Raw genomic sequence first — 13392 nt, 5'->3', positions numbered from 1 at the left:
CTTTATCATGTTGTCTCTGTATGTGTCTCCACAGGGTCACAATATCTTCTCCAACCTCTCGTCCACAGAGTACAGCGACCTCATGCAGCTGCTGAAACAGTCGATTCTGGCCACAGACCTCACACTTTACTTTGAGTATGTTCTGCTAAACACTACAGCACTTATTAAACTGTTAAATCACCGGATGTCCACAGAGCTCAGCTCGCTGCACGAACTCATTTACCAAGAAAACACACCAAGTCTGTCTCTGTGCAGTGTGTGCAGCAGGTTTCTTTTAGGTAACACCGCCCCCTTGTGGATTTTATGTCACTTACACCTACATGTACTGCTGTCTTGTTGCCTTTCAGAAACAGAAACACTTTCTTTGAGCTGGTCAGTAACGGAGAGTACAACTGGAACGTGAAGGCTCACAGAGACATGTGCAGGTAAGGGCCTTTACACACCAACACGGTGCCTCGAAATCTTTCAATACTGTAAATACATGAAATAAATGTGGTGTGATTCCTCTCAGATCCATGATGATGACAGCGTGTGATCTCGGTGCTGTAACCAAACCTTGGGAAATATCACGCAAGGTGAGCTATACATGTGAAATTGAAGTATTTATAGTATTTATAAACCATTCATCTAGAGCTGAAACAAATGGTTGATTAATCGATAGCTGGTCAAAAGAAAAATAATAACTAATTTGACTTTTGATTGAGCGTTTAAGTCTTTTTTCAAGCTAAATTGCCAACCATTCCCTTGTCACAGGGCTCCTTTATGCAGTATAAAACTATGGAATTTAAGTATGGAAAAAAGAAAAAACTATTGCCCCTATTTTGTTTTCAAAAATATCTAAAAAAATAAAAATAAATTAAAAAAAATAATAATAATAATATAAAAAAATAATAACAAACTAAAAATAATAAAATAATAATAAACTAAAAGTAATAAAAATATATTTATTCTAAAAATAGATGAATAAAAATGAATAAAAAATTATACAAGCAAGTGTTTTTCATGGCATTGGGAGCAGTTAGCCAGTGCAGCCAAATTGTTTTCCCGTTTGAGAGCGTATGGGCCACTACAACTGAAAAAAAAAAACCACTCCTACACAGAGCTGCCTCTACGCCTGTACATCCCATCCTGTAAAAAAACAACTCTGCCCCTACAAGTACCTCATAACTGAACCAAATCAGGACGTCCACAACCATAGTTTGAATGTAAATGCTGCAATATCTTTGAATTACATAAAAACATACATACATACATACACAATAAGTTATTTAGTAATGCCGTTATCAAAAAAAGAAACAAACTGTCTTTTCTGCTGCGTGAGGAAACCGTTCATCGTTTACCATGGGCACAGTGAACAAACAAGGCTGCGCGCAGACGCAATGAAAATGAAATTATTTTTACTTTTTTCAACTCATTTGAAGCTCTTACGCATTTTTACATTACAAGTCACATTCACCCAATCACACACACACATCCATACACTGGTGGCCGGGGGCTACATACATGGTGCCACCTGCCACTCAGTTTTTACACATTCACATGCACTCACACACTGATGGAGCAGCCATGAGGCTCAGTAACTTGCTAAAGGATGTTTAAACATGTCGACTGGAAGAGCCGGGAATTGAACTGCCAACCTTCTGATTAGATGACGACCCACTCTACTCAGACTAGATAGACTTTTACAGGACGGACGTTAAATGATTGCTGGAATGAAAACAAGGTTGACAATGACTAAATGTTGGTATTCTGCATCCACATGACGTTGGCATGAGATGTTTGAAGGACTTTAGATTTTGGTTGCCAAAGAACAAACTTAAAACTAACAAATTATCATCATCAGTATTCTATGTTAACTGATGTTGACATTGAGGATCCTGGCGCTAAATTTGGACAGGACCGAAAATCCAACCAAATTTCAACGTCGAAAAAAGTTGGTGGCCAGCTGATTTATTTATAAAAGAGACAAAAAACAAGTGAATATATTAACTTATTGAATACTATTTATTCAATATGTTAAAGGGAAATAATATGAGTACAAGTAGAACCGGCTAGTTTTCTTCTTGACGGGAGAATGTCATCCGATAGCCACAGTGAGTTATTTATAAAGCCCATTATCACAAATCACAAATCTGGACCTTCACAGCAGATACGGACAAAACAAACCTTCAACGAAGAAAGAAATGGTAGAAACCTCAAGAAGAGCAACTAAGGAGGGATCCCTCTTCCAGGAGTGACAGACATGCAACAGATGTTGTGTTTACAGAACAACAAAATTACACTAATATATGAAAAATCTACCGCAATGTCTTGAAACAGATGAAACAGAAATGAAACAGAAAATATGTAAAAGCCTGGAGTGAAGCTTTGAATTTGTGATTGATTTGCAGTTTTTCTTTGTCTTGTGTATGTTTGTTTGGCAAATCAAGCAATTTGATCTCATCAGTTTGGGCTTCAGGATATTGTGGCTTGTTCTTTTTACAATTGTCTTAACTGAGAAATTAGAAATGATTATCTTTTTTCTCTCTCCAGGTTGCAGAGTTGGTGACCAGCGAGTTCTTCGAGCAGGGCGACAGAGAAAGATCAGAGCTGAAGCTTACGCCCTCTGTGAGTACATCCAGCCATCTCTGGTGTTTTGTGCTTTCTGCAGTTTGTTTTCACCTCCGTGACCTCTGCTGAGCTGATGACGCCGGAGATATATTTTCTCCGCAGTTCCAAAACACACTGCTGTGTAGGAAACATGAGCGCTCGTGTCTCGTAGTGTGAGAAAAAAGTGAATTGTCAGCTTGACCGCTCTGCTGCCTCTGCTGCTGCGCCGAGAGCAAACTGTGGAGCGCGTAACAAGCGTTCTTTAAAAAAAAAAAAAACCTCCTACACAGACAAAGCAAAAATTGACCTTTCCATTCATGCAGTGCTAAACACACGAGGCATTTCGGTGTATTTGGAGCTTTACTAGCTTTGACTTTTTTGCCTAAAATCATTCAACTCAGCAGGTTTATATTTGGGACGGGCTTTTAATTCCTTTCACACAAAACTGTTGCTCAGCACAGATGGGGAATACAGTCAAATTATTTATTTAAGCTTTTGAGGCCGAGGCAAATTGGCTATATTTTATTCAAAAACATGGGAAGAAGGTTATGAGCAGCAAAATGAGAAACGACCTAGAGGAAAGCAAGAAAACTGTGAAAAATATAATTACCTGAAAATTTGCCAAACAACCTAAACGAACAAACAAACACAAGAAATAATCTGACAAAGAAAAAAATCTTTAAAAATTATAGTAATTCTGTAAAATAAATTTAAATACATATTTATGAGTATAGTTAACTGGACATTTTTTTGCTAGATTTTTTTAAAAAATAGCCTCTTTTTTGCATCTCTCTTGTTACCATGCCTGTAATTCTGTCTTCTTTGTGCTCATGTTTGTTTCATTAAATGAACTGAATGACTGAATTGTGGAAAATCTTACCAAATTAACCATGTGAGCAGCATGTGCATATTGACAAATTTTTAAACATACATACTGTTTGTGTGATTCTGAGCAGCTAACTAACATTATCTCCAGCAGGTAGCCAAAAACACGGTTTTATACATCCAAAGAACTTCTATAAAAATGAACTGCAACGGCAACCAGACCGAGCCTCTAATAGAGACGGGCCTTTATTTGTCAAAAGGTGTCGCCACACCGGGCTAGCAAAAGGGACTGGGCGTTTAAAAATAGCACAATAATAAGAGCAGGGAAAGACTTAAAGATGATTCCTAACGTATGCAGACAGTCCTCAAAGCCGCAGCTCCACAACAGACGAGAGCTGTGCGTTTGATTGAGGAGCTTTGAAGGCTGAACTGTGTTGCAAGTTCTTAAAGGGGGAAAATCAACAGCTTTCTCTGTGCAATTAATGGCTGTTGACTAATCGAGCCAGGCCACATTGCCTCCCCTCTGAAATAACTAATGCGGTAGCCTCAGGTCTGCTGCTTGTGTCAAACCTTTCCCGCTCCGTGTGTGTGGGTGTTGGAAATTAAATATTAACTTCTAAGTCGTAGCCCAGTAACTATCTCTGAAGCACAGCCTCGGCGGAGCCTCTTAAGTTCAGGCTGCAGAAGAATGAGGTAGAATAGAAAATGTACGCGCAATAAACTCGCTTGTCTCGAGAGCCGAGGGAGACTTTTCTTAGCAGCAGCAGCACTTTAGGGACTGTGAGCCCGAATCACATTCCTGCTGTGTTTCTCCAGCACAAACACTGGCGTAAATAAATTCTAACTTTTGTGTTTCAGGCCATCTTTGATCGAAACAGGAAGGATGAGTTGCCGGGGCTTCAGCTGGAGTGGATTGATGGAATTTGTGCGCCGCTGTACGAGGTAAATGCTTGACGCTTCTCTGCTTTCTGGCCTTCATTGTTGTCACGCTTGTCACACACACACACACACACACATATACACACCTCTGACATCAGTAGCTGCTGTCCTTCCTCAGCTATTGCCCCCCCCCTCACTGACGCCAGCAATGAAGCTGTCACCGACAACTATTCAACTTTTTCTTTGCAGCCACTGCGAAAGAAATGCCTTTTTTTCTTACTGAAAGCTCTGAAACAACTTCAAGGTCGTATCCTGTTTTTCTGAGAACAGCAGCATGAGTGTGCACTTTCTGACTGCGAGACAGCTCAGAGGTAGCGGAGTGTGTGAGCTGTGATGCTTGTCGGGTTAAATCCCCTCAGTAACACAGTGTACTGTAAAAAAAATTCTGTTGTTTTTAGGGGGAAAAAAATTGCAGCTGTTGTTGCCGGAATAATTCTGTAAAAATACAGTGAAGATTTACACAACTTTACAGAAAAACCCATAAATGTTACAATTTAAAACTGTTGTAATTCAACTGTAAAACTGTTGTCATTGCAACATTTTTACACTGTAAAATTAACACGGTCCATTTGGAAGATAAAAATTACATTTCTGCATTTCCATCAGCTTATGTGTAAAAAAATTTAATTAAATTAAAATAAAAATTAAAAATCTACACATTGGAAAATCACCCTTATTTTTTCTTTCTATTCCTAATAGCTGTTATGGGCAGGTAAAATAACTTTTTTTGTCAGTGTCCTTATATTTATACCAAAAACATTTTATTTATTTTTTAGAGCGAACATCAATAGGACAGTTCAAGTTTTAAGGAACATTCAAATGTGACACTCAAATGTTTTAAATCCAAATCCATTGATAGGCTACACATGTATCTGTAAATCATAACTTAATTTGTAAAATGTATGGTTTATTTATGTATTTTCTGTAATTTTAACACATTTTTTTGTGTTTAAACTGCAGTAATCTATTAATTCTACAAAGAAATGTTATTATTTGAACATATCCTCACTTTAAAACTACTTTACTTTAAAACTTAAGTGCTTTACAAAACATTACTGTGAATTAACACTTTTTCATTGCTTTTCTACTTATAGTTTTATGATGACATTTTTTACAGTGTGTGCTTTGCTGCACAGTAATGAAATGAGGGCAGTATGTTTCTTCCGAGACGTTTTGGCTCACATACAGATAGCAAGGCTGATTTTTATTGTGGGATCCCGGCTGAGCAAACGTTCAGGTCAGAGTTAGAGCTACTGGTTATCTCAAAGGGAATTAATGGAAATCCATGCTGTGTCCTTGCCAGTATAGTAATGTGAGTGTGTGTGTGTGTGTGTGTGTGTGTGTGTGTGTGTGAGTGTGTGTGTGAGTGTGTGTGTTTCTGAATGACATCAAAAGACGCTCCCCTGCCCCTCCCACTGCCAGCAGCAGCAGCTGTGTGGGAGAAAGACACAGGCTGACTTACTGAGGAGATCAGGTCTGTTAAGCGATGAGGCGTGCTGAAGCTAAATTCATGAGAGCAAACAGTTGTGGAGGGAGTCAAGAATAAAATAATCCATTCCTTTTCACAGCACTGGGTGATTTTCTCTGCTTTTGTTCTGTTAAACCTCCCTTCTTTTTTAACCGTCATATTAAACACATTACTCTTAGTCATCAGGAGTAGAAAACAAACAATAGATCATCTTCACATCTATTGAATTATCCCAGGATCGCTGTCAGAAGTGAGAGTCGACTTATCTGCACGGGGCTGTGGTTTCACCATTGTTACAGTCTGTGTAGTGTAGATAAAAAGCATCAAAGCGCCGTGTGTTGTCTGTGTGGGGGGTTCGTCTCCACGCCACCTCATGTAAAAGGCTGATGTTTGGAGAATGCAGATATGGAGCTCATGATCATGCCGCTGCCAATTAAACTTGCGAGGGGGAGAACAGAGGAAGTTCAGAGGCAGCAGGGTTTTTGTCCGTGGGCGGAAGAGATCTCGTTCTTGATCTCGCTGATCTTCTCCTGGTGGCGGCTCGCTACTTTGTGGAATATTAATCCCCCCATTATATAACCTTCCATCTTTATAACCCACCATATGACAGTCTCTCTCTTCTTCATCCTCCGAGTTTACCTCAGTGGAATAATGACACGGAAACCAATCACATGTCCCGCTGTGTGGATATATACTGCGGAGATAAAGAGACATTTTTGGTCTCCTTTAGAAAATTCTCCCCTCTTAACCCTTTGAAACCTGAGAAAATTGGTTTGATTTCTTTCAAAAACATGGTTAGAAGGCAACAAGCAATTTGACAAAACATCGGCCAAAAATGAGCAAAACATTTGTTTAAAAAAAAAAAAAAAAAAAGTTACAAAAATTGACCTGAAAAAAAGCTAAAAAAAAAAAAAAAAAAAAAGATGGTGAAAATGAAAAAATATATATATTAATTTTTTAAAATATATTTTATTATACTTTTCTGTAAACTAATTTAAAATATAAAATCTTTAGAAGTATTACAGCTTTCTCACCATTTTTCCCAATTGTTTGGGATATTTTTCTAATATCCTCCCCGCTTAAAAACTCATTTTTACGTTATTTTTTTGTCATCTTTTACTAATTTCTTGCAATTTGTGAGACACTTCTTGCCAAGTTTGTCATTGCCTCCAATGTGTTTTTGAAATTAATTTGCTGAGGTTTCAAATATTTAAATAGCTTGTAAAAGGCATCTGAACGCAGCAAAGGAAAACTGATGTCAATTCAGGTTTCAAAGTTTTAAAGGAGCAGTGTGTTCTGGGGGATGTAGTTGCATCTAGTGGTGAGGTTTGCAGATTACAACCAGCTGAAACTTTTCCCAGTTAAAATTCCTTCAGTGTTCAGGAGGTTTTTTCCAGGAGCCAAACTACCTGCAGAGGTTTCTTTCTCTCCAGAACAAACGGACCAGGGGCCAGATGCATAAAACTTTGTGTGTAGGTTCATGACTAAAAACTGTGTGTACACACAGAGGCAGAAATATGCATATTCATTTAATCTGTTTTATAAAGCAGTGTGCCTGATTCTGTTTAGAAATCTCAATAATTGTGGCGCTGGGCAAGCAGGCACGAGCCTCATTTCCACACCCACAGTTCATCATATATGGACGTAAAAATGACCTTAAATGTGCCTTTGCATATTGACAAGTGTGCCTCTCCACCGTTCGAGTAAAGAAAGCGCAATTTCACCGACTGTGTCGCATCGGAGGTTCACATTTCTGCAGATCGCCGTCACTGTGAAATCTATATTATCATTACTATTAAATGTTACAAGGATCAATGACTCATTCATAGCGCTCTTGTGGAAATTGACTTTACTAAATTCTCTACATGATTAAATTAAACAGTCACTAAGAGCGAGATAAATATATAAATAAAAATAATGCTGAGATGTTATCACTAAATAATTTAAGATTAACTTTATAAATGCACCTTTGATTGTAATTTTACAGAACGCTATGTGAGCTACAAAATAAATTAATTAATTAATTAAACAATTAGTGAAGTTGACAAACTTTAAAATATTATTTTCTGTCTCTCAACTTGTATTAAATCTCCTTTGTATCACATTACCCGCGGCTGTCTCACGCTCACATTTTTCCTCTGATAACTTAAAATCCAGACATTCAGGTTTTACTGGAGGCTAAACTATATCATCAGAGGTCTCTCTCAGAAAATAAAACCGCTTCATGTGTTTTTTTTTGACGCTCTCGTCACAGGTGGGTTTCTAGCTATGGTGGCTGACGCGAAAATACAAAAACAGGAACGGCCTTATCTGGAGCCAGTGATTGGCTTCTGAAACAAGGCGGTGCAACATGTTGATCTCTGTAGACGAGGACCGCCTTCCCGTGTAGATATAAACGGCTCATTCGAAGTTGGCGACACCACGACAAGGCTTATTTTCAGGTTATTATAGACAAAATCAAACATACTTATTACATTATATTCAATATCAGCCAACATGTCCTCTCTAACTCCTACACACTGGACCTTTAATCCACAAACGAGGCAAATCCATGACAGTGAAAATGACTGTTTTATGTAGTTTAGTAAAGCCCAAATCTACATCCTGTGAGTCAGGCTAATTGATGCATTACTATTTATTATGTATATATGATATATTCTGTACGTTACTCTGCTCTTAACTGCTTTTTGCACTTCTGGTTTGATGCATTTTGTTCAGTACTTGTACTCTGTGCAATGACAAAAATAATTCTAACTTAAATGAAAATATCATCACAAATGTCAGATAACAGGGAGAAATCTTAATTTCCTAAAGCCAAAGTTAATCTCTTCAGCTTGTTTTGTCAACAGTGCAAAAGCCCCAAATAACCGATTAATAATCACATGACAAAAAAACAAAACCGCAAAAAACTTCTTTTTGAGAAGTCGATACTAGTGACTGTTAGTGCTTTACAAAAATGTCTTAAATGATTATTTCATCATCAGCTAGTTATTTCAGCTCTACATTACCCTACAGTACACACACACATATAAAGTTAGATGTGTACCAAAACACAAAAATAGCCAGATAACATAAACACGCATCAACTTTATCTCAAATCACAGATCCATCATGTGCTGCTTTAATGTTTCTCTGCATCACAGGTAAACAGCTTTGTGATCAGCAGCGCAAACACAACAATTATAACATTATGAATTATTGAGTCCGTTTATAAAACACCTTTCAGGACACATTATGCATTTTTAATGAGAAAAAAAAAAGTGGGCTTATTTTAACAAAGAAAAGAGTCTTGATGTCTTGGCCACATTATAGAGCTTTGTTCTGGTCGACCGCCCACACAAGCGTTTTAATTGTTCGTATGAATTAGTGAATACGCCCTCTGAATATAAATGCATTGAAAGTTCAGTTAATTGCAGCCGTGATTAGTTGTGTTTTCTCCAAATGTAACAACACATTTGATTTCCCTTTCACACGTACAATACACAGTCCCCACTGTGGGTGCACTCACTTTTTTATTTAATTCATTTGTACAATGGTGGCCCATTTATTCCTATATATGTGTGTGAGTAATGTTTTGGTGTGGGATCCATGCCCACATGTTATATTTCCATATGAAACGGGGTTAATGAAACAACAGCTAATTACAGACTTCCCCCGAAATCAATAGACACAATGTGAGGAGAACAGAGGGAACAAAATCCGCCCGTTTCTTAGGTAATTTATTAAAACGGTGAATGACGGCTTTGAGAGCGCTGCTTCTTACAGTTCAACGCAGAGAAATGACAAAGGCGACTTATCTCAGTCATACATGTGCGTCTAAACTCTAAAGAGCAGTCATTTCATTAGCTGCTGTATGTTGATGTTATTGTGCTGTAGCGGCACGTTCTCTGTATTGTTTCATTTGTTTTGTGCATTTGGTGAATAATGTGCTGCTTTTATAGCCCTTTCTCTACTCACAGAGCTAACCGTTTGATTTTATGAAAAATAAATACTCATCGATATATGAAAAACGCAGGTCATAAAAAAAATAAATAAAAATAAAATCTCATAAATAATCATAAAAATCTCATAATGCCTGCCTATCACCTGGGTGAATAAAATATTCTGTTTGCTGCACAGTAACAAAGATTTTTAACCTGTTTCTTAAATTACGACTGTATTTCCTAATCCCGGTTTTATTAGGGCTGGGAAACACCACAGGCCCAACAATATGATATTATCATGATACTCATGATACAATATTATTGCAATTTCCAACATTATGCGATATTTTGAGTGGTACAATACAACTATTGTTATATATTGATATTTATTACCTTTTCTAAACTGCAAATTATGTCCCCGAAGGAATGATTGGTCAACATCTGTTGACTCTAAGATAAATTTATAAAGATACTTTTTTTCACTTAAATATATTTTTTGCAGCAAATTGTATCTACTGAACTGAAAAAGCCAGTGGTTTTATTGTTCTGCTAGAAAAAATAATTTATTCAAAAGAATATCAGAATAAAATGAGAAATGATATTTAAATTGAAATTAACCTTTTCCTGCACTTATTTTTGTTTTGAAAAGGTTTTTTTTTTAATTCAAGATCAAAACTTGAACTTTTAGTTTCAAATGTCATATTTTCAAACATTTTTTTTTCTTCAAATTAACAAACCTTTTGGCCTTGATCAGGGTCCACACAATTCTAGTTGTACCCAGGTCGAAAAAAAATAACTGTTTGTATGGTTTTGTTCAGTTCCCCCAATGTGCTGTGTGAAAGGCCTACAGCAGCTATTACCACACAGTCTGCTCTACAGTGAAGTCCAGTATGTCTAATAAAAAGAAATGTATAAAATGCCAACAAATTATTTTGTGAAAAACTGGAATTACGAGTAACACGATGAAGCTCTTAATCAAGCATGCAGGAAACTTCAGGGTGTGGGGTGCCTGGTAGCTCCCCTGGTAGAGCGGGCGCCCCATGTACTGTGCAAATCACAGATCTTTTTAATATCATGCAGCCCTAATCTGGGGCCACTGCTTCGTATGCTGATGGTGTTTGTCTTTATTTTTCACGTGTATTTTCCCATTTCCATCTTTCTCTAGACTCTGGTCAAGTTGAATCCCAAACTTCAGCCGATGGTTGACATGATCAAAGCTAACAGGGCCAACTGGGAGGAACTGAACAAGAAGAGACAACGCGGCCAAAGCGTTTCTCCTCCCTCCAGCCCCTGCAGTGGCGAGAGCACCGAAACAACCGTCTGCACCGTGGCCAAAACGGGCAGCACGCCGTGCTGCAGCAGCGACGCTGACGGCACGCCATCTAAACCTGTTAGTTAGCTTCTGAAGCCACCCCCGAGCTGATCTCTTAGGCTTACTTCCTCTTAAATGCAGCCTGCAACAGAGGCAGTGCAGTGCATGCAGAGGTTCTTGGGCTCTGCTCCTCTTCGCTTTTGCTGCTAGAGATGAGCTTTAGACTTGAGCGCGGCGCTATCATAGAGGTTTTTCTGCTCCCTTCAGTGTTCCAGTGCTGAAGGCTGACAGAGCTGTGTTTGGCGAGCTTGTCGGAGCAGCTACAAATCAGCTGATGACAACATGTCAGAAAGGAAACTCAAACCACTGTGTCAACACGTCAACCAGTGATTTAACACTAACTATTCTGGGCATTGCACAGATTTTTCGGCACAATAAGGCATGGAGATTATTGGAGAGGAACGTTTGTCTCTGCTGTGGTTCGTTTTGCTCTCAGTACCTCCTTGTTGCTCGCATTTTGTCCAGAGTAACAGAGATATTTTTTGTAAATCTGTACATAAGTTATTATTTACAAGTGCTGTTTAAGGACGTGTAAGCTCTGAAGTGTAACGTGGCTGTAAAGTTTCTGAAGGATAAAGGAGTGCAGGGGCAGCAGGACCTGTGACAGCGCTTGCAATGCAAATTGAGTGCTCCGCTCCCTCCCTTCCTGTGCCTTGTTTTAAGATCCTACTGAAAAAATGCATGGCCTCCTCACCGAGATTCTTACATAGTACGGAAACCCGTGTTGAACGATAACATATTTTTGCCATAATTTATAAAAACCAATGACTGCAGCTCTGTATTCCCGACCCCTTGTTAGCCACAAAGCATCAACATTATACACATGAAGAAGTCTATTTTGCCCAATTTTATAAACGCAGGGTCTCACTTGTCACACACACACAAACACACACAATGTGCCTTGATGACGTTGTTCTGATATCACATTAATTTCTGCAGAAATTTCATCTGCTGATTTAACGCTGACGGCTGAAACATGAAGTAATGTTAAATTAAATAAACTCCTCACGAAACTACTTCAAAAAGAGCAGTTTGAAATTTTAAGAAATACAAATACTTAGACAAGAGGCTTCACACTCATATCCCTCTCTTAAAGGAACAGTGTGTAGGATTTGTCGTCCATGTAGTGGTGACGCTGCAGAATGCGACCAACTGAACGCTTCCCTGACCCCTCGCTTACGGCTATTTCCGATGACCCTCTGGTGACGTAAAAATGCCCTATCTCGAGTCAGGGTTTGGTTTGTCCGTTCTGGGCTGCTGTAGAAACATGGCAGTGCAGCAGACCTGCCAGGCCCTCAGTGGGTGTACAAACTTTAAAGCCAATGAGATGTAGTGGCCACACCGTGTAAGAACAACGTCCACGTCCATCACGTGATGCCATTTGGCCCCAAAAAAGACTGTTTCGCATAGACTTTATACAGTACGGTGTGCTGCGCTTTTTACCCTTCACTGTTTGTATTAAGTAAAGAAAGCCAAGATAACCAGCAGCTTTATTTAAGGTGAAATTATGAAAGTGGTATCCTCTTGTCTAACTTGCTGCCAGTAAGTGAGTAAGTGTATTTCCTAAAATGTCACACTTTTGCTTTAATCAGATTTCTGTCTCTCTCAAAGCTCACAAATGCTACTTAAACAACTTTTATAATCTCCGAAACAAGACTGAGACACTGAAACTTGTAGTACTGAAGTGCCCGTGTAGTCACATGCTATTATTTTGATATTATTATTATTATTATTATTATTATAAGTATTATTTTTTAGGTGGGGGTATGCCTTATGAATTGTGTTGTAGCTTTGTTAATTAGAGTTTAAAATGTGACTGTGCACATTGTGTGGCATGGATCTGTGTACTCTACTGTATTTTAGTTGAAGAGCTGAATTGAAGTCGACCAGAAAAATTTTGAATTGCATGTTTTATGCAGTATTAAATTGAACCACTTGCTAAGGATGTAGCAAACGTGAGCCAACAAATACCTCGTACTTTGAACTTCATGAGTAAACACATTATCTCATCGGAAATGCATGATTTAAATTCTATTATTGCATCATGTTACGTGAATTATGAATATCGCTGTTCTATTTTTCTATTAGGTCTCCAAATGGAGCCAAACTTCTACTTTGTCTTTTTTGCAATGTAACGTGCTTCTTGTATTTCTTCTTTCCTCTCCCTGTTTGGACTCTGGATTTGTTAACGGCGGGCTAAACTGAAAGAAACCTAAGGCATGAAAAGGCAAATGTGCAATGTTTCTGTTCAGAGTTTAAATAAAAATATGCTGCTA

The 13392-nt window shown here is 38.3% G+C and overlaps 1 protein-coding gene across 1 annotated transcript in view; it reads left to right on the top strand.

Moving 5' to 3' along the window:
- The window catches only part of pde11a (phosphodiesterase 11a), a 57272-nt gene extending 46129 nt beyond the window's left edge, over positions 1–11143 (top strand). Inside the window, exons 15-20 of the mRNA XM_042494759.1 lie at positions 35–135; positions 348–425; positions 512–575; positions 2533–2607; positions 4273–4356; positions 10910–11143. Coding sequence (XP_042350693.1) covers positions 35–135; positions 348–425; positions 512–575; positions 2533–2607; positions 4273–4356; positions 10910–11143 — 636 coding nt within the window. The remainder of the gene's footprint in view (positions 1–34; positions 136–347; positions 426–511; positions 576–2532; positions 2608–4272; positions 4357–10909) is intronic.
- Positions 11144–13392: the final 2249 nt, after the last annotated feature.

This window comes from Plectropomus leopardus, chromosome 10 (assembly GCF_008729295.1).
Source record: "Plectropomus leopardus isolate mb chromosome 10, YSFRI_Pleo_2.0, whole genome shotgun sequence".
Taxonomy (NCBI): domain Eukaryota; kingdom Metazoa; phylum Chordata; class Actinopteri; order Perciformes; family Serranidae; genus Plectropomus; species Plectropomus leopardus.
This window is presented reverse-complemented; position numbering and strand designations above follow the sequence as displayed.